The 21744-nt window shown below is 55.4% G+C and overlaps 1 protein-coding gene across 6 annotated transcripts in view; it reads left to right on the top strand.

The window, feature by feature from the left end:
- The window catches only part of Kiaa1671 (KIAA1671 ortholog), a 130855-nt gene that overhangs the window by 41228 nt on the left and 67883 nt on the right, over positions 1 to 21744 (top strand). For 5 of the 6 annotated variants that reach the window (XM_029533606.1, XM_029533611.1, XM_029533609.1 and 2 more), the window contains one exon: positions 4786 to 4920. In XM_029533606.1, coding sequence (XP_029389466.1) covers positions 4786 to 4920 — 135 coding nt within the window. Of the gene's footprint in view, positions 1 to 4785; positions 4921 to 14542; positions 14772 to 21744 lie in introns of those variants that run through there. The other variant, XM_021187042.2, reaches the window with a different exon arrangement.

Genomic DNA, 21744 nt, shown 5'->3' with positions numbered 1-21744 from the left:
GGAAGGGAGCGTTTGCTTGGGGGTGGGGGTGGGGCAGCTGGTAAGGATGTTACAGCCTTTGGGGCCTCCCTGTGTCTCTCAAGAGTTAGGAATAGCGGGGCAGTGGTGGCCCACGCCTTTAATCCCAGCACTTGGGAGGCAGAGGCAAGGGGATTTCTGAGTTCGAGGCCAGCCTGGTCTACAGACTGAGTTCCAGGACAGCCAGGGCTACACAGAGAAATTGTCTTGAAAAACAAACAAACAAAACAAAAAGAGTTAGGAATATTCTCCGGGTGTGTCCAGACACATATAAAACATATCATGTAACACACACACACACACACTGGGGCACACACGCGTATGCACACATGCACGTGAACGCATGAACATGGCATACACAGATACATGTGCATGTGCACACATTCCAATCACATGCACCCACAAGCACACACGCGTGTGTACACACATGGATGGGCATATTTCTGTTCTGGATGCGTAGGCAAATTTCATCCGTCGAGGGACTGTGGGGTGTAGGGTGTGAAATCCCCACAGAGTGGTTGGCTTCCGGGCCTTGTGGTTCAGACTAATCTCCCTAGTTGCCAGGAGGCTGAGGCAGGAGAGTCACAAGTTCAAGGCCAGCCTTGGTTATTTAGGGAGACCCTGTTTCAAATGAAAAGTCAGAGGAGGCCTGGGGGTATGTCTCAGTGACACAATGCTTGCCTGGCCCACATGTGAGACCCTGGGTTCTAGGCACCTATTCAAAGGGGAGGCACTTCCAGGCCTGTGAGCCCATACCCCCTATAACACCTTTGTCTGCTAGGCAACTGAGCCTACATCTGCAGCCCCCTGGGGACATTTTTGCTGTCACTCTGGGTAGGGTGGTGTTGCCCTTGTTAGTGGGCAGAAGTCAGAGCTGCCATTTAGAATCCTCCAGGGAGCAGGATAGCCCTGTGCAGAGGGAGCCGGGCCACGGGTCACTGTGCTAGACCCAGGAGACAAGCTGTTTGAAACAGTGTTCTGGGGGAATGCTTACACTCTGTGGGGTGAAGACATTTTACTACAGGCCTGAGCTCGAGGGTTAAGAAAGGATGCTCAGAGCATCTTTTGTGGCCCCGATTCCTCTGGGATTGCTTTCAAAAGGCACATGGATTTTGTAGGGGGGCTGTGTGTTTGTAAGGAGGGTGTGTGTGTAAGGGGAATGTATGTGTGTGTAGGGGATGTGTAGGATGTGTGTGTGTAAGGGGGATGTGTGTATAGGGGGTATGTAGGGTGTGTGTATGTGTAAGAGGGATGTGTGTAGGGTGTGTGTGTGTGTAAGGGGGGTGGGGTGTGTAGAGGGTGTAGGAGGCGTGTAGATAAGGGGGATGTGTGTGTAGGGTGTGTGTGTGTGTAAGGGGGGTGGGGTGTGTAGAGGGTGTAGGAGGCGTGTAGATAAGGGGGATGTGTGTGTAGGGTGTGTGTGTATAGGGGATATGTGTGTGTGTGTAGCTTAGCCTGGTTTTGTGTCACTTCCTGTGGGAGAGAGCGGTTTTTTTGGTGCTTGCTGACAGCTGGGTACAAAGCAGAGACTCCAGCATGGCGACCAGGGCAGGGGACATCCCAGACCAAGTAGGCTGAAATCTTTGGGGTTAGCCTTGACAGGTAACTGTGGAGGCTCCCCCTTCGCCCGGGGGAGCGAAGATCTCTGCTGACCCCAGTGCACACCTGCTGTTAAAATCATACGGTGTGGGTGACCCAAGTTCAGTCCCCCTTGATGGAGGGCGGGACCTGGCTGTACACAGCCCTGCTCTGACCTCCACATGCACCCCTCCCCCCAGCCTGAACATAAAACTGAGGAGCCAGTGAGGTGACGCGGTGGGAAAAGATGCTTCCTCACAAGCCTGGTGACACGGGTTTGAGTCTTGCCACCTTGTAAAGGGAGAAGGTGAGGTGGCACATGGCACATACCCCCTACACACACACACACACACACACACACACACACACACACACACACACCCTATACATACACATCCCCTACACACACACACACCCTACACACACATCCCCCTTATCTACACGCCCCCTACACCCTCTACACATCCCACCCCCTTACACACACACACACCCTACACACATCCCTCTTACACATACACACACCCTACATACCCCCTATACACACATCCCCCTTACACACACACACCCTACACATCCCCTACACACACATACATTCCCCTTACACACACACCCTCCCTACACACACAGAGCCCCCCTACAGATATATACACCCTACACACACTCCCCTTACACACTCACACATCCTCCCTACACGCACACACATTCCCCCCTACAATCCCCCCTACACACACACACACACACACACACACACACACACACAGCAGTACTAAGAAATACAGCTTTAAGTCATACGACGCACCTTAGAGTCTGGGCGTGCTCCCGGTGTTCATGTCCTGCTCTCTGTTTGTGGAGAACGTCTGGTACGTGTGCTGGTCAGGCTGGGGCCCGTTCCTCCATCGGGAGTTCCAAATCATCTCCCAGAATTCCAGCTTGGGCCGTGTGAGGCCCCGTCTCAGGAAGGATCCCTGGGAAAATAAAACGTGGAGTTGCCCCACCGTGGAATAGTACTCGGTTATAAAAAAAAGGAATGTTCTAACCATATGTGGTGAGCATTGTGGTGTCTGAGGCAGGAGGATGGAGGAGGAGGAGAAGCCTGGTGGTGTGGTGCCTGCTATTTGTGTATTATTTAGTTTAAATTAGAGTCAATCTAATTTCTCTATTGCCCGGCCACGCTCAAGTTTGCGTGACCGACTGGATCGGTCCCACAGAACATTGCAGTGACTGCATAGGCACAGGCAACCTGAAGCCAGCAAGTGGGGGAGGTCACCCAGAATCTGAGGGTGGCAGGAAGCTGGGGGACAGACCGGAAAGGAGCCATCTGAGTGAAAGGAGAGACCTAGGCCAGCTAGGACCCCGGGGAGGATGTGAGAGCTATGGTGGAGATACCCAGCACAGGTGGGCGTGTCCTGGGAACTCGGGCAGCCTTGGTGGAGTGCGTGCCCCTTCTATGTTCTTTCTGCTGTGAGATGTAGCTACCCTTAAACCTACACAATCTATGTCGGGGACCACCTGTGCCACCCCCCAGAAGTCCTGCTCCTCATAAACCATCCTCCTCTGCCCATCCAGCCCTCTCCTTAGCCTGGCCTTCTCAGGGCTCACAGGGCTCACATGGTGTAGCTTGCTCTTTGTAACTTCCTTATTTTTGTTGTCTTTGGAGATGGGGTCTCATGTGACCCAAGCTGCCTAAATGTACTGTGTGGCCCGGTTCTGATGTTCAGTCCCGTCGTGGTTAAAGGGTTAATTGTCCTGATGGTGGCATGCCATTCTTTGGAGTAATTACTGTTTGGATCCTGCTCCGTTTCCCATTGATTGAGTCGTTTCCTTGTTGTTGAGTTGCCGTTGCTCTTTACATGTTGTGACTCCTCTTGTTGAGTTGCTGTTGCTCTTTACATGTGTGACTAAGAGACTGATGGTTTGCTGAGTCTCTCCCTTTCCGTGGGTGGCTTTTTCACTCTCTTCATGGTGCCCTTCATGCAGACATGTTTTCCAGCTTGACAGACTTCTCTCTTGTTCTTGGGCTTTCCGTGTTGTGTTTCGGAAACACTGGCCGTGAAGAGTTGCTGCCCTGTTTCCTTGTAAGTTTTCTACCTTCAGATCCAGTAAACTCTTTACTCTTGGGCATGTTCATTCCAGTAAAATCTGCCTTACCAGACTGGGCAGGTCATGGGCGGAGCTTCTGAACATCCCTGCCTGTAGACCCTGGCGTCTGTCCATCGATCGTCTGTCCTGTACCCCTAACACCGAAGTCCTGAGTTTGTGTTAAAGCGTTGCAGGAGATGCAGCAGGGGGCAGCGTGTGAGGTTGGGTAGGGAGCCAGAGCCCCAGGCTGTGCCGTGGATCTGTGAGACCAGGTCCCGTCTTTGATGGGCAGGGGCGGAAGTGCGGGTGGGATTTATTTAATGCCACTGGGGTATGAAAATGAGCCCAGGGGGTGGGCATGGCAGCTGCAGAAGAGAGGGCTCAGAGGCCGGCCTAAGGAGTCCAGCACAGGGAGGGAGGGAGGGGTCTAGGAACCACAGCCTTGCCCTCCATGATGCTGTGTGCTGTTCGCCAGGCACTTGCTGTCTCTGGCCCTCCTGGCTTTGTGCATCGAGTGTGCGACTCGTAAACCGCGTTCTGGACTCCAGGGTCGGCTGTGATGTTTATTCTCCAGTTAAGCAGAGAGAGGGGGGCGGGAAACAATTGCAGAATTCAGATTACGTGCCTTTGAGCTTTTTCCTCTCACTGCATTTGTATTCAAGGGCGCACGCCTTGAATCCCAGCACTTGGGAGGCAGAGGCAGGTGGATTTCTGAGTTCGAGGCCAGCCTGGTCTACAGAGTGAGTTCCAGGACAGTCAGGACTACACAGAGAAACCCTGTCTCAAAAAACAAAAACAGAAACAAAAAACAAAAAAACAAACAAAAAAAAGATGTTCAAACTAGGACCGGACCGTAGGACTATCCTGGGCAAGGATGCGAGCCAGACACATCAGTCAGTCACACCTGCCCCCTAGTGGCTGGACCGTGTCAGGCAGGCCCAGAGCAAGGCCCCTGACGCGGTTAAAATTGTTCCTTCCCTAGCCGGTTTGAGGTCAGAGGTTAAGGCCGCACAGCCCTGAAGCTGGGTCACGTGTTACCTATGCACGATGGTGGGGGCCCTGCAGACGAGAGGCTCCCCCTGAAGATCTTACTGTGTTTTCTTATCTCAGACGCCACTGCAGAACCCGGAGCAGAGGGACGATCGGCAGGACAGCCAGCAGCCTCAGCGGCAGGTGTCCCCCGTTGCCTCCGTCCCCAGGCGAAGTCACAGCTTTTGCAAGGACAAGAGGAACAGTCCGCTCGTGGTGAGTGAGTGACACCTGCTGCCGTCGTCTGCGTCATGTGATTCTGCGGCTATGTGTGGAGGGTTCCGACCCCCCGCAGTGCTGTGTGTGCTGGGCTGGGCTAACCTTCGCTGCTGTTGGGCTTCTGGCACTAGGTGGCGCTGCAGCCCCAGCAGCTGGCTGATGGAGGCGGATGCAGCTTGGGGGCTCACACCAGGATGGCTTTTCAGCAGCCTTGAGATTTTTGAGAGTTTATGTCCCGAAAAGCCAGGTGGTGACTCCCGTGTCCTTAGCGCTGGTTCGAGGGATGGGAGACAACCAAGAGAAAATGCGCCCGTGAGGGACACTAGGCTATCCAAAGCCAGCTCCCCGCTTGGGGGACCCACAGTACACCGAGTTTCTTGGGAAGCCTCTGGCACCGGAAGCCATGCGGTGCCCACGAGAGACCAGACCCAGGCTCCTGTGGTTATTTTGTTGATCTCTGTGCAGTCTGTGAACAGGCTGACTTCTCTCCTTGCTGGAAGGTCCCTTGTGGGCGCCGCCCAGGCAGTGGCTGTTGACCAGGGTGGTGTGAGTTCTGACTCTCGTGCCCTTCAGCGTCTGCAGTCTGGGGAAAGAGACTTCACTTTTCCGAGTCTTGGTTTTCTCATCTGTAAAATGGGGGTTGTGTTTGTTCTTAATGTAGGCATGGGGAGACATATCCAAAATTATAAAGGTTGCGTGTCTTCCATCTGAGAACATAAATGGTCTAAGTCAGGGAAAAATATCCTTCGCCGGGATTGATTAATAATTTTTACTACAATGAGGCATCCACGAGGGAATTTCCTTGGTGCAGATCCCTGTGGCAGCTCCACGGGTCTGTGACGTGTGGCCTCGTCTGAAGGTTCCCTTCCGCAGATTTCTTTCATACCTTTGTCCCCAGTTCCAGTTCCTCTCCGGTGGTACCGCGTCCCTTATCTGATCAGTGTGAGCGTGTGTGTGTGTGTGTGTGTGTGTGTGTGTGTGTGTGGTTTGAAAGCGAGTTATAGCCCCCCTCTCCCTCCTCCCACTTTGCAGAAGGCTTCCCTGACTGAGGCTCCGCCTCCTCCCTCTGTGTCTTTGAGGATGTCCCAGGAGCCCTGGGTGGCTCGCCTTGGCTCCTCTCTCTGGCTCCTTCCTAGTCCCTCGAGCCCTGCCTGAGGCCTGCCTGAGCCCTGCAGGACTGGGCTTTCTTTAGTCTCATGCCTGCAGTGTTGGGAAGCAGCCACGAGGGGGAAGCGGTGCCCAACCCGCTCCTGGCTCCTCCCACAGTCTGTGATGGACACGCGGTGACACCAGGGACTCATTTTCTCCCGTGGAACAGACCAAGTGACTCTTCACTAATGCTAGGCCGAGGAAGCTCCTTCCTGCCGTCTCCACCCCTCCTTTCCCCTCTCCCTCTCCTGCTTACCCACTTCTTGGTAGAAATGGGGAAACCGAGACCCACAGAGAGGACCCAACTTGGTTAGGGTAGCCTTCCAGGAGAGCTCAGGGATTCAGTCGCGCTGTGTGCTCCCCTGAGGTGCTCAGAAAAGTCGGGTGGAAGTCTGTTAGTCTGTCTGGTGAATGTTGTCTGTTAGTCTGTCTGGTGCATGTTGTCCATTTGTCTGGTGAATGTTGTCTGTTAGTCTGTCTGGTGCATGTTGTCCATTTGTCTGGTGAATGTTGTCTGTTAGTCTGTCTAGTAAATGTCTGTTAGTCTGTCTGGTGAATGTCGGCTGTTAGTCTGTCCATATCTTCATGCTGTCATTCGCTCACCTGGCCTGAAGCCTTAGGCCACACAGCGTTAAGGATAGTTAGACCAGGGGTCCACATGTCTTGCCTCAGACTTGGGCCCTTCCCAGGACTGTGCTGGGTGGGCTGTGTGTGTGCCTCTGTGTGTGTGTGTGTGTGTGTGTGTGTGTGTGTGTGTCTGCAATCCCCTGCCAGCTCCCTGCTGCAGCCCCTTCAGGACAGGAGATACCTGAGACCTGGGACTCAGCTGGGGCTCAGCCAGGGTTGGCCTTGGCTGTTCTGTCTGTCATACTCTGGGCTGATTGATTGGTACAGCTGCACGGCCCCACCCAGTACTGCTGGTCACGGAACAGATCACCGGCTGCCCTGCAGGGCAGAGGGAGGCAGGCCACACGCTCTGTCCACTCTGTGGGTGCCGCTGCCTCCGCTGCCGGCACGGCCAGATGCTTTCTGTTGTTTCCCCCTGCGAGCTGTCCTCCTGGGGAAGGAAGATGTCTGCTGTCTCAGGTCTAGCTGAGGCCTGGGATGATGGGGAATGACCTGTCCTGGTCCTGTGGTGCTTCCTCCCTCAGGGGTGGCCACGCTTCTGCTCAGGGTTTATGATCTCCAAGGGGTTATAGAACAAGATGACTCAGTGTGGACCCTGTCCTTGGGCACAGTTCACCCAGCACCCAGCAGCCGCTCCTGTAACAGTCAAGTCACAAGGCAGCTGTTCTGGGGTTCCCACAGTGCCATAGACTTCTGGAAAGGGGTGTGGGGGCAGGGAGAGGCATGTGGGGGAGGGGGGCAGGGAGAGGCATGCGGGGGAGGGGGCAGGGAGAGGCATGTGGGGGAGGGGGGCAGGAAGAGGCATGNGGGGGAGGGGGGGCTGGTGAGAGGGATGTGGAGGAGGGGGCAGGGAGAGGGAGGTAGGGTCTGTTTCTTGTTAGGTCAGCGAGGGCTTCTTTGAGGAAGTGTTTCAGGGTGGAGCATGTCGAAGAATCAGAAGCAGGTGATGGGAACAAAGGTCTTGGGACTTACTTCGTTTGAGTATGATGGTGACGATGACAGTTTTGAGTGAGAGATTATTGGAGCTGAAGTGGAGAGTGTGATCCTAGGTAGCAGGATGAGGGTCGTGTCTTAGTCAGGGTTTCTATTCCTGCACAAAACATCAGGACCAAGAAGCAAGTTGAGGAGGAAAGGGTTTATTCAGCTTACACTTCCACACTGCTGCTCACCACCAAAGGATGTCAGGACAGGAGCTCACACAAGGCAGGAACCTGGAGGCAGGAGCTGATGCAGAGGCCATGGAGGGGCGCTGCTTACTGGCTTGCTTCCCCTGGCTTGCTCATCTTGCTTTCTTATAGAACCCAGGGCCACCAGTCCAGGAATGGCTCCACCCACAATGGGCTGGGCCCTCCCACCCTTGATCACTAAAATGCCTCACAGCTGGATCTCATGGAGGCATTTTCTCCAGGGAGGCTCTTTTCTCTGGGATAACTACAGCTTGTGTCAAGTTGACACAGAAAACCAGCCAGCACAGGTTGTATCATGTTTCTCTACAGAACGTATTAAATGAATCTCGCTCATATCTATATGAGATCCCATATATGGGATTTATTAGAATGGCTTACAAGCTACAGTCCAGCTTGTCTAAAAATGGCTGTCGGCCACCAGGAAGTTCAGGAATCTAGTAACTGCTCAGTCCACGAGGCTAGATGTCACAGCTGGTCCAGCCTGGTCTACAGAGTGAGTTCCAGGACAGCCAGAGCTACACAGAGAAACCCTGTCTCAGAAAACCCAAGAAAAAAAAGTGGGTGTTCTACTTCAAATGATTTACTTAAGGAAAAGTCACTCACGGGTGTGCCTAGTCACTTGGGTTTTAGTTAACTCCAGATGTAGTCAAGTTGGCAACCAAGACTAGACCTCACAGTGGCTTTGGTAGGTGTGTGTGTGTGTGTGTGTGCACATGCATGTGCGCGCCCCTCAGCCTGTGGCCTGGCCCTTTTCTAAGGGATTTTCTCTATCCTAAGGTGCTAGGGAGACCCCAGCTTAGAGATTCTGAACCTGAGGCTCAGATAGGGGAGGTGACAAACACAAGGACACACACTGCTGCACAGCAACGCAGCCGGGGTGAGCCCTGGCCTGCAGCCGGGAGGAAAGGGGTCCCGACCACTGCCACCTGCCCTCAGGAGTCCAGGCACACCTGCCCTGCTTGGCAAACTGCCCTGCTGGGGCCTTGAACACTCTGTCACACCTCCCTGGTGGACAGGAACAGGGTTGTAGGCCTCTACTGGGAGGAGGCTTGTGGGCGCCTTTCACAGATGTGATGTCATGTGACCGTTGTGGCCTGTCTGCCTAATCAGAGCCGATGGTGGGTGTGAGGAAGGGAGGGATTGTGGAGGGATGGTGGCCGATTTCTGCCTCACTAACACGCCTGGGAGCTTCTGTGCCAGATTACGCGTGTGTGCGAGGTGTCCGGAGAGCCTCAGATGGCATCAGATAAGACTGGAGGCCTTCATGTGCACGCGGGTGCAGTTCCTGACGAGGCCTGCAGAGGGCGCCAAAAGCCTCTTGAGCAGCTGGAGTTGCATGCAGTCGCGAGCTACCGGGCTCCGGTGCTGGGACCCAAACTCTTAATTCTTTGTGAGAGCAGTAAGCACCCCTAACCACTGAGCCGTCTCTCCAGCGCCTCCCTCTCATGGCCGACCCACGAGGCTCAAGATCCCTCACCGATGATGGTTTAACTCAGCATGTCCAACCTGGAGCTGGTTCGCTGTCCCCCCCCCCACCCCTCGCAAACGACTTTTTATGACACCCAGTTCAAGCATGGCTGCCCCACAGTGTGCAGTGCGGCTGTGGGCCCCGGGAGCGGTTCCAGGCAGCAAACCCCATCACGTCTGTGAGGTCTGCATGCGTGCTGCGGTGGCCACATGAGGTGTGCTCTGCTCTGTTGCGTTTGGGGGTGTTTCAGTTCAGGGCGGTTCCTGATCCTGCCACTTGGTGGGCGGTGGGCGTTGTACATCTGAGCCATAGCATTGCTGGGGATTAGAGCTGCATGCGTGCAGGGTGTGGCTACCGTTGCTGTACCCCCCTCCCCTACCTGCAGTGTTTGAGTGTCCCCCACCCTTTGACAATACTCTCATGCCGCTTTTACTGTCCACACACCTTCAAGTACTGTTGGCAGAGTTCTGGTAATATCCTTTAAAATGTCCTGGGAGAATCCGGTCTCAGCTCCTGTTTCCCACCCAGCCTGTGTGGAAAAACAGCTTTATCCCGAATGTCAACTCCTGTCGATGGGCCATGCCTAAGGACTTTGGAGTCGTATATACTGGGCTGTGGGAGATGGTTCTGTAATCCATTAGTGATGTCTGCATGAGTCAAGGGAGGCAGAGAACTGGATGTCAAGTGTCTGCTACTCCTGGTTCAGGGGCAAGTTTTGTGAGACACACACACACACATAAACACACACACACAGTTCAGTGTGCATATGAACGCACATGCCCCAAAAGAATTTGGAGAATTTTGCTTACAGTTCTCTAAAGCTCAGAAATAATTGTCTGGGTTTTGTCTCACCCTCCACCTGCCTACACCCTCGCTCCTTCCTCTCATGAGTCTGCTCTCTGGGCACACTTGCCTGCACCCCAGAGCCCAGAGAAATGTAGCGGCCCAGCAGAGACTTCTGGGCCTGGCTTCCCCCACTTGGAATGCTTCCGGTTTCATGCATACAGTGTCATGAACAAGAACCTTGTTCCTTTTTCATGGCTGAATGATATTCTGCTATATAAACATCCCATTTATTTATAATAAATGAAAGGGCTCAGGACACTGAGCTGGCATGGATTGCTACGCAGAGTCCCTAGGTGGGACAGGGTGTGTGGGGGTGTTGGATATGGTGGGTGGGTAGATCTCTGAGGATAGACCCCCCAACTCACTATTGCTTAGCAGGGATTCCTAATGCCAGGCCTTCCGTGAGACGTCCTCAATTACCTTGAGGTTCCGAAATCTAGCTTTGCAACCCTGTCCCTCTGGACTGGGGGTTGGGGTGGGGACAAGCCCAGCCAGGGCAGAAATTCAGTGCCACGCAAGGTCAGAGGGCTTGAAACCTTCATGCCATGGTGCTGAGGTCTCACAAGGGTCTAGGTGGTGGACTGAGGTTTGGGGAAACTGAGGCATGGGGAAGTGAGGTGATTTGAACAAAGCAGCGACTGGGGGGCATCAGAAGGACTCTGTGCCCTGCAGCATCAGATCTCAGTAGGGTGAGTGCTTTCTGTCCCCTGTCCCCCCAGCCTTCTTCTGAGATTAAACTTAACCGGAAATGACCACCAGAGGGCAGGGTGGAGGCACTCTAGCACCAATGCAGTACATTTTAAACTTTTAACATTGTGTGTGTGTGTGTGTGTGTGTGTGTGTGTGTGTGTGTGTGTGTGTTGTGAGGTGTCAGTTCTGTTTTCCATGTGGGTCCCAAGGATCAAAACCCGGGGCCCTCAGGCTTTGTATCACGTGTCTTTGCCCATTGAGCCATCTCTCAGGACCAAGTAACTACTTGGTTTGTAAAGCCTGTCTACTTTGTTCTCAGCCTCTGAGGCCAGCCTTTTCCATGACCCTGTTGACTCTGTCCACAGAGCTCGCTAACCATGACTCGCTAATGGGCCATCCTGCCATGTTCCCCCTTGATCCTGGGATAGTTTGTACCCAGGGTCAGGGCCACACTGGGTTGAGACCCCTGCTGTATGACCACTCGTGCCGCATGCTGGGCCACATTTATGTTCACAACGATGCTTCTCTACCAGACAGAGGAAGAAATCTGTTTTTTATTTCTAAAATGAATGTGTGCTGGGTAGGCGGTAGGGTGCTCTGGCCAGCCCACAGCGAGAGAGCCTCGTGGGCTTAGGGACAATATCACCGACTTGACACGTTTTGGTGACACCATGCCTTTGGCTTGAAGTGTCTGACATCTCGGGCCCATCGGTCCCTGCACACAGTAGGGGGCAGCATCCAGTAGGACCACAGGGGAAAAGTCAGCGAGCTGCCTGGGTTCATTTGCAGATGCCTGAGTTGCAGGAAGTGGGAGGCGTGACGCTGACTCCGCCCCCTGAGCAGCACCCACTCCCGACTCCTCCCCCCGGGCAGCACCAGGGCCCTGTCCCTGCACAGGAATGTGGCTTGCGGGTCAGGCTGACCACGTGGTCTGTGTATCTGAGGATGCGGATGCTGAAATGTAAGTCACAGATGCAAGCCTTTGACCAACCTAAGACAGCACCCCCTCTGTCCACCCGCGCCCCCTGCAGACAGATCTAGCTCACCAGAGTTTCTAGCACAAGGTGTTAGACCATTGGGACACCCTGACTACAACGGGGTTCCCGAATCTAGCTTTGCAGCATTCCTGTCCTAGGGCTGTGCGCCAGGCGCTAACAGGAGACCAGGCCCACCCAAGGGCAGGAATTCAGTGACATGCAGGGTCACTAATAAAAAGGCAGAGAGGTAACGTATGATGTAGGTCACCTTTGGGAACCCTGGCATCAGTCCCTTAGAGACATCCAGTTTGCTTTAGAGCGAGGGGGTCATGTCTGAGCACCGCTTCAGGGCCTGCCATGGCCAAGAAGGGGCCTACGGAGGAGGAGCCAGAGGGAGTCGGCTGTGGGGGAGGGATGCCCGATGGCTGCACGAGGAGCCTGGGACAAGGAACTGTGGCTGGGACAAGGTGGCGAGGCCCTGGCTGGACCTCAGGCAAGAAAGAATAGAGCCAGCCAGGTGGAGGCAGAGGTTAACTGGGGCCCTGAGGGTTACCACACACACGACTCAAATAACAGGTCTCCATGTCCAGCGATGGAGGCTGGAGTGGGAAGCGAGTCTCGGTGTCGACGGGATGCCCTGCCTCCGAGCGGTGCCTGGGAGAGTCCATGCCGCTGCCCGCCAGCCCCTCGAGGGTGCAGGCTTTCCTGGGCTTGAAGTCACGCTCTCCCTCCGTAGTCTGCCTGGCTCGCCCGAGAATGTGCAGCCCCTGCCTCCCCGTGACTGTACCTTGGGCCATCACGGCAAGGCACTCGAGGAAGGGACTGACATTTATTCCTGGAGGTTAAAAGCACAAGGTCGAGAAGTTGGAGGCTTCCGTCTGTCTGCCTGTCTGTCCGCCCATCCGCAGAGGACCTGTTCCTCATGATGGTGCCTCTGGGCGTCCTCAGATAACAGAAGGGTTGAGCTGTCCCTTCAGCCATTCCGAAGCCTCGAGAAGTGGGTCCCTCGTGGCTTCACCTTCTGAGGCTGTCCCTGCGATCCAGAATGACCCCACATTTCCCACATTGGGTTCCCTATGCTGTCTGCACAGACTGGCTGCAGACATCACCAGTTTCAGATTGTAGGCGGAAGCATAGTTTTGGGGGTCGTTGGGGTCCACTGGGGAGAGGCAGATAGGGCCCTGGGGCGGGGCGTTCACATAATACATCTAATAATATGTAATAATCTGCCGTCTTCCGTGGGTTCTGTCTGCACCGTGGGCTTGCCAGGTCTGAGTGTGGAAGTTTCTTTTTTCTCTTATCTCCCCCCCACACACCTCCCATGGTGCCCTTCACTGTCACTGAGGCTCCGCCCCCTCCACCGAGGCTCCGCCCCTGCCACCTGCTGTCCTGTGAGCTCCCCAGCTGGGCCCTGTTCTCGGTGTCCCTGGCTCCCCGCTGGACCATCTGTCCTGTGTGGCTTTGGGGTTCCTCTCCTTCCTGCCCATGTGGCTCCCTGTCATTCCGTATCCTGTGTCTCTTTCTGTTTGTTCCCCTGCTCGCTAGACCTTGTCGCTCCTGGCCTCGCCTCCGGTCTCTTCCCTTCTCCCTGCAGCCCGCTCTGCTCTGCCCGTTGGTCCAGAGGAGCCCACAGCAGCAGGATCTGCCTGCCCGCCCGGCCCCTGGGCAGTCAGTCCTTCAGTCTGCAGTCAGTCCTGAACCCCTGCTCCTCCTCACCCCGTTAGCAGAGTGCCCAGCCTTCCATCAGTCAGTCAGTCTGTCTGTCAGTCTGTTTGTCTGTCTGAGCACAGGCTTCACCGGCTCTGTCCGTCAGTCCGTTCGTTGTCAGGGCAGGCACAGCCTTGGACTTGTGTCAGTAACTGAGCATGGCCCAGCCTTGCACTGGTCTGTCAGACGGCTGTCAGTCAGAGAGCAGGGCATGCGCTCCAACTTGCGGTTGGTCGGTTAGTGAGCAGGGTGGGCTTCCAACTGTCGTCAGGGCAGCTCCTCAGTGAACGAGCAGGGGCGACACTTCACTGTGGTAACCAGTCAGGGAGCCCAGGCCCAGTCTGGTCTGTCAGTGGGGGGGGGGGGGGGGGGGGGGGGGGGGGGGGGGGCTGGCCTTAGAGGGCGGGGTCCGGCTTCTACTGTTCTGTCAGTCATTCAGGGGGCGGGGCTGGCCTTCACTTCTGTCAGTCATTCTGGGGGCGGAGCTGGCCTTAGTGGGTGGAGCCCAGACAACACTGCTCTGTCAAACAGTCAGGGGGCGGGGATGGCCTTAGAGGGCGAGGCCACACTGTTCTGTCAGTCAGGGGGCGGGGCCTGCCGTGGCCAGAGGGCGGGACCCGGCCTCCACTGTTCTGTAAATCAGTCAATGATCAAAACCCTGCCCCCTGTGCACCCCCAACCCTGCCCATCCCCCAACCCTTCCCCCTGCATACCCCTCACCCTGGCCCTCCAACCCTGCCCTCAACTCTGCACCTCCAACCCTGCACCCCCCAATCCTGCCCCCTGCACACCCCCAACCCTGCTCACAGGTCTCCCTGGACCACATGGGCGGCTGTGGAGGAGGAGCACCCTGACTCCGCCCACTACCCACCCCTTGTCCCGCCCCTCCTGGTCCTGCCCCTCCTGGGCCAGCCCCCCGGGATGCTGATACCAGCTCTGGGGACTCGGCTGCAGTTTCACCCCAGAGGTGGCCGTGGCCGCTCACAGGGCCGTCAGGCCACCTGGCTGTGAGCCCTGGCTTCTGAAAGATTCATGCCACCCTGAACTTGACTCTGGGGGCGGTGAGAGGAGTGGGGAGGGAGGAGCCACCCTATCCAGGGACAAGGTGGAAGCGCAGGCACACGCGTCCGCACAGCCTGCTTGGAGATGGATTACTACTACTGCCCCAGCCTGCTGAAACTGCTGCGGTACCTGTGGGTGAGTGTGGCCGCAGGGGTCTGCAGCTTGTCTGAGCAGCCGAGCAGCCGCCTGTGCCTTTCTCTGGGATGACAGTGACTGTTGGAGGGGAGGGAGTTTGAGGGAGGTGGGCAGCTTGTGGGGGAGCGTAGGCTAGGAGGGACAGCCTGCAGTCCTGAGCTGGGACTGTTGCCAGCTTAGTGGGCACGCTTTCGGGAGGGCGGGGTGGGGGCGGGGGGGCGGGGGGATTGGGCTTCTCCCTGATAGCTTTGATAGCTTTGTTTGCCTTCCCCGACAAACTTCGCAAAAGTGAACCTAGGACCCATCCGGCCCCCACTCCCGCCCCCACTCCTACGTGGTATACAGCAGACGAATCCCTCCAGAACGCTGTGGGAGCCTTACTTGGGGTTCCCGCCTGGAAGGGTTCTGTGGGTACCTCGTTTTGACTGAGACAGATCTGTGTGTCCTGGGCTTGTCCCCTCTCTAGCTCACTCCTTCCTCTCTGGTGGGACTAAGGGGACCGACCCAGTAACAGTGGCTTATGTGACACTTTTCAGGGCTCTGCGGACTGAAGAAATTAACCAGGGAATCACCACAGTGTTTGGGTTTTCTAGAACATCGCTGCTGAGTTAAACATTCCCAGAGGGGAGGGTTTAGAAAACTGTTACTTTTTTCTTTCTTTCTGAATATTTGCAGACACTTGAGATACTTGCCACACAGATTTTCCTGAGTTCAAATGTAGCTTTTGGAAACATTGTCTCTCTTAGCATTGCCCGCCAAAGCCCTCGCGGAGTGGCTGGAAAATGGGTGTTTTACAGTCCCTGAGGCCCTCAGGTCACCGGGAATCACCGGGAACACCTCCCAGGCACTTATTGATTTACTTGCCTTATTATTATTATTTTTATTACAAATGTAAGCTACAGATGATACACAGAACACTCAGAATGCTCCAGAACCTAAGGAGAGAGAGGGATTAATGTTGGCTCCTGTTTTGTTTTGTTTTGTTTTAAGACAGTTTTATTCTGTAGCCCAGGTTGGCCTGGAACTCTCAGGTGTTCCTCCTGCCTCAGCTACCCAAACAGTAGAGGTTTGGGCCACATGCCCTGCTTATTAGTATTTTGAAGTCTGCAGCCCCTAGAGTCCCTGTGCTCAGCTGTGTTTTGGTGCCAGTGCAGGGATGTGGCCAAGAGACGGTGCCCACTTCCCTGGGCACATGGGCAGATAGATAGCTGTGGTCACGTCTTCATACCTCCCGCCAGTGGCAATTTTGAGGTCAAGTTTGATACTCTGAACACAGCCTAAACAAGATGCTTTGGGGACTTCCTTAGGGGGCTTTGGCTGTGGTTGTATGTTGGCGTGCATGGTGGAGCATGGTGCTGTGCCAGACAGGGTCTTCTGGGATGTGGAGTTCGGCAGAGTCCACCAAGATAGCTGAGCCCTAGGTGTCGGGGGAGGGTGTGCTGGGCAGAACTGGAAGCAAGGAGGTTTGAGCATGCACAGCAAGTTCCACCACAGGGATACGGACATCCTAGCCTGTCTGAGGTCGGGGGGTGGGGGAGACCCATGAGCCAGAAGGAAGGCCGGGAGGACAGGCAATTTAGGTCTTCTGTAGGTGTGCGCGGTAGAACTCTAATCACCTGGGCCCCACTGCTGGCTCCTGGCCATGGAAATCACCCACAGTATCTCTGTCCCACTGAGTCGCTAGACTCCGGCCAGCACAGGTGTCTAAGACCACGGCTTAGGACCAGCCCTCTGCCTACAGAGTTAAGCTGGACGAGTCTAACCCGTGTCCTCTGTGGGAAGCCTGGGAGTGTGGGAGACCCACAGGCTGCAGCTTAGCTTCCTCATCTGCAGAGCGGGCAGTACCACCTCCCACACTTCCCTGTCACGATCCTTCCAGGCGCTCGCTTACTCGCTTACTTACGTCTGTGACCCAGGGCCACTGGGAGACTGTTAGGACTTCCTTTTCTCAGGGATCCATCATTGAGTTCAGAGTGACTGTCTAGCGGGACCTCAGTGGGGAGCCAAGGAGGGCAGTATGCTTCTGCCTCTCCCCAGAGGGTACATGGCTATTGTCATCTTGTGGGCACTTGGATGGCTGTCTTCCCATCTCTGCACTCATTGTCCGGGCCACCACCAGCCCCTCTCCGTGCCTCTGTATAACCTGACTTTAGATTACCGCGATCGTGCAGTGTGAGGCTCTTACCTAATTTGGTGTCTTCCGTGTTACTCCATGATGCTGTGAGTGGTGAAGGGTGTGTAGTGTTCCGTTGTGTGTGCGTGCAAGCATGTGCGTGGTGCAGCCTGGTGACCTGTCTGTCCGCTTAGATTGCTTGGCTGTGACCCCATGACTCTGGCTTTGATGAGCGAGGAGGTGTGTGTGTGGTCTGCTGTGGAGCACGGAGTGGGTGTCATTTCCTTTGTGTGCATACCCAGAGAGAGGATAGGTGCTCAGCTCCTGATGCTCGGCAGTGCTGTGCGCACAGAGGAGGCGTCAGAGGGGACACCGAGGTGCAGTCTTCCGGCAGAGAACTGGAACACAGGGTCTGGCAAGCACTGGCTGCTCCCTTGGAAGGCCCACATGGAGGGATGCTCACCACCATCTGTAACTCCATCGTCTGGCCTCCATCCACAACGCAATGCGCACGCGCGCGCGCACACACACACACATACACACACACGCGCGCGCGCGCGCGCCAAACACTCACACACATAAAACAAGTCAGTAGTCAGAAGGGCTGGGAAGGGGCTCCGTTGGCTTGTCTGGCACACGCGAGGGCATCCCTGGGTTCCCTCCCCAGCACTGTACAAGCCGTGTGTGGCCTGGTGATGCGCACCCCTGAGCTCAGCACTCGGGGGTGGGGGGTGGGGGTGGGGAGGACAGTAAGATTAGGAGTTCAAAGTCATCCTCAGGTACATAAAAAGTTAGAGGCGGGCTGGTGAGATGGCTCAGTGGGTAAGAGCAACCGACTGCTCTTCCGAAGGTCCAGAGTTCAAATCCCACCAACCACATGGTGGCTCACAACCATCCTCTAACAAGATCTGACGCCCTCTTCTGGAGTGTCTGAAGACAGCTACAGACACTAAGCTATACTTACATATAATAAATAAATAAATCTTAAAAAAAAAAAAAAAAAAAGTTAGAGGCCAGCCTGAGCTACATGACACAGCTCCCTCTATTTCCCCATCCCCTTCCAAGCAAGCAGGACATCTGTATGAGCTCATTGCTGTGAAACTTCAGACTGGATTCTGAGCTCTGAGGGGCCGAACTTGCCCTCCTGGGGATGCAGTCTGTCTGGAGATATTTTCGGTTGTCTTAACCGAGGTGGGGGTGGGGACTGGTACTTGTGGTATGTTGTGGATGGAGGCCAAGGGTGCTGTTCGATGCTATACAAGGTGGGGCAGCCTCCCTCCAATCCCTTAGCACCATCAAGACCAGTCATGACCAACACATCAAGGGAGATGCTGAGGGGAGGACGGACTCATGGGTAACTGAGGGGAGGACTCATAGGCAGCTGAGGGGAGGACTCATGGGCAGCTGAGGGGAGGACTCATGGGCAGCTGAGGGGAGGACTCTTGGGCAGCTGAGGCTTGGCGAACTCTTGGGCAGCTGAGGCTTGGAGGACTCATAGCTGAGGGGAAGACTCATCAATGAAGGTGGGGAGGACTCTTGGGCAGCTGAAGGGAGGACTCATGGGAGAACTGCTCCATTCAAAGACTCTGTCTCTCCATGGCGTCTCTAGCAGGATACTATCTCGGATCCCAGTCTGCACTTTTACTGTCTTATGTGGGAATCCACAGCAGGGCCTCACAATCGTCCGCCGACCAAGTCAGTCCTGGTTGCGAGCAGGCGAGCTCTTGTGTGTGCTCACTGATATGGGCTGTCACATCTTTAAAATGCTTGTCTTAGGTCTGGGGGCGTGAGCCTGTGTCATCCTTGCCTCTCAGGAGGCTGAGGCAGGAGGATCAAAAGTTCAAGGCCTGCTGGGGCCACAGAGTGAGTTCAAGTCCCGGTAACTCAGTTTCTGTCTCAAAACTAAAAGTGTGGAGAAGAGGGTCGGGGATTTGGCTCAGGGGAAGAGCTCTTGCCCAACACCCACGAGGCCTGGGTTCCATCCTGGTGCCGCAGACAGACATCTCAGTCAGTAAGCACAGGGTCTGATGGCCGTGTTCCCTCCTGTCCTCGGCCTTGATTAATCACCCTTAGTCCAGTCCTTCCGGCTTGAACAGGATTTTGCTCTCCGGTGTTCCCCGTGCCCTTTAACTTCAGTACTGTCTCCGATCTTTCTCAAGATTTCTCAGTCTTCCTCAGGCCCGGGTGGCCTGGCCAAGAGCGGCTTCGGCAGATGTCTGCAAAGGGGCCATTTGTAGGGCTGTGGGGCTGTCTGGCTGTGGGTAGCTTCCTGCCTACAGCCTGGTCTTGCACACAGCTCTGGAGATGAGGCCCCCGCCCCGCCCCCACCCCCACCCCCACCCCCTGGGCCTGCCCTGCATCAGCTGGGAAGTGGGAGGGGATTGAGTTTCTGTCACCCTGTCATTAGTAACCAGAGCTGGTGGCTTCCTCTTCTGGGGCTCTTTGGAGTCACTTAATCTTGCTGATGAGATAAGCCAGGTAGACAGACCCTCCTTAGGTCCGTGTGTCTGCCCCTGGGCATCTGACTGGAAGCTGCTGTAGCCAGTACCATTCTTCTGAGCCCTTACAATGTTCGAGCCCTGGCAGGAACCTCGTGGGTCTTGTGGGCAACTCAGGCCATCCCCACCCTAGCCACTGTGAGCAGATTTCCGAACTACCTGCATTTTGCAGGTGTGTGTGTGTGTGTGTGTGTGTTTGTGTGTGTGAACTGAAGCCTGTGAGGTTTGGTATCTTGTTCAAGGCCCCCGCCGGGACATGTCAGAGTCAGTATAGTATGTAAAGCCCTGGTCCCATTTCAACTGCTTCTGGATCCGAGTGGGAACACAGAGGCTGTCAGGGTGGAGGTGACTTGGCAGGCTCTGGCAATGCGCACATGGGGTGCATAAGCTTTCAGGACCACTTGGCTGGCACCAGGGACCCCCTGGGTGTTGGTGGGAGGAAGCTCCTGCCTGCGATGTGGCTCTAGCCCTTCCTGACAGGGAAGTCACACAACGGCTCTGAATTTCTGCTTCCCTGTCTGTGGCTTGGGCAGGAGTGGTTAGGGGTTGGGCTATAGGGAGCAGCCGTGTTCAGATGCCCTTTGGAAGGGGTGGGGACACACACACACACACACACACACACACACACACACACGCGCGCACACACCTCTCACTATTCCTGACCAATCCAGCTTGCACTGAGGCCTGGGGCTGGTCCTCGGTGGCTCCCTCAGCTTGCTCAGGAAGCTGTAGGCCCTCAGAGCTGCATGGTGGGTTCCCAGGACAGTAGGATCACAACACATGATAGGGAAACTGAGGCAGCCCAGGCTGCAGGGCCATGCCTGGTCTGGGGGGGGGGGCGGGGCGGGTCACTGTCAGTGGAATGCTGGGGACAAGCTGCCCGGTTCCCACTGTGGTGGCCGAGTTTGGCCTGTCCACATTCCACCCCACCAGCAGAGCTCGTTCTTTCGATGGAAAATGTCTAAATGTGGCCGGCTTGGCTCTCTGCACCTCCCCCCGTCCCAATCCCCCAGCATTCTTGCGGAGTGTTTGCTTAGCCCTGGCCCTCTGCAGCCTGTGGCCTCTCCCCGGTGACCACGTCAGTAATAACAGTCTCGGAGAAGCCTGCAAGATGTTCCCCACCCCCCTCCACCATGGTCTCCACATGTGACTCATAAGTGCTCACAACAGCCCTAAAGTGGATGCTGTCATTGTTATTAAATACGTGGAGAAACCGAGGAGGCTCTGGGATGTCCTTAATATTCAGGCAGAGGCTGAGCTGGGGTTTGAACCAGGGAGGTATAAAAAAAAAAGTTAAATGTGGTGAGTGTGCCGTTCCACTGTGCTGGAAGGGCCATGTGTGGAAGGTCACCTACGTCATGGCCATGCTGTTCAGTGGGTGCTCAGGAGATGTGAGCACTGGCCATGCGTTTGAGTTACAGATGGCCAAGGGCTGCCTGCTGCTTGCTGACAACCCTGGAACACACTGCTGCTACTGCCGTGGCCCTGGTCGAGGTTCTGGGTCTCACTTCTTACCCTGCCCCGGTTTAGCCTTGCACACCGAGGTCCATGGCTGAAATGAAAGAACTGGCTATTTCCAGCCCTAGCCCTGCACTGAGGTTTAAGCCACAGGACGTGAGTCACTGGGGTTTTCAGATTGGCTAGAGTGTGAGTTTTCAAGTCTGTCTCTCAGGCTTCTGGTCCTGGCTGGTTCGCTTCCTAGTACACCACAGGGGCCTCGGCCCACACTTCCATCTCTAGAACCTCAGTGGTGCTATCTGTAGAATGGGGTAACACCTCAGCTTCCTCTGGGACTTCCTGAGGAGCTGGTGAGGTGGTACAAACAAGGCCCTGTGCACAGTAGGTGCTGGATAAGTGTGAGCAGTCACTGTGGGTACTGGGTAAATGATAGCAGTCACAGTGGGTGCTGGGTAAATGTTAGCAGTCACAGTGGGTGCTGGGTAAATGTTAGCAGTCACAGTGGGTGCTGGGTGAGTGTTAGCAGTCACAGTGGGTGCTGGGTGAGTGTTTGCAGTCACAGTGTGTGCTGGGTAAGTGTTAGCAGTCACAGTGGGTGCTGGGTAAGTGTTTGCAGTCACAGTGGGTGCTGGGTGAGTGTTTGCAGTCACAGTGGGTGCTGGGTAAGTGTTAGCAGTCGCAGTGGGTGCTGGGTAAATGTTAGCAGTCGCAGTGGGTGCTGGGTAAGTGTTAGCAGTCACAGTGGGTGCTGGGTAAATGTTAGCAGTCGCAGTGGGTGCTGGGTAAATGTTAGCAGTCACAGTGGGTGCTGGGTGAGTGTTAGCAGTCACAGTGGGTGCTGGGTGAGTGTTAGCAGTCACAGTGGGTGCTGGGTGAGTGTTAGCAGTCACAGTGGGTGCTGGGT

This window comes from Mus pahari, chromosome 23, assembly GCF_900095145.1.
Source record: "Mus pahari chromosome 23, PAHARI_EIJ_v1.1, whole genome shotgun sequence".
NCBI lineage: Eukaryota > Metazoa > Chordata > Mammalia > Rodentia > Muridae > Mus > Mus pahari.
The sequence above is the reverse complement of the archived record's forward strand: the minus strand, read 5'-3'. Positions and strand labels throughout refer to the sequence as shown.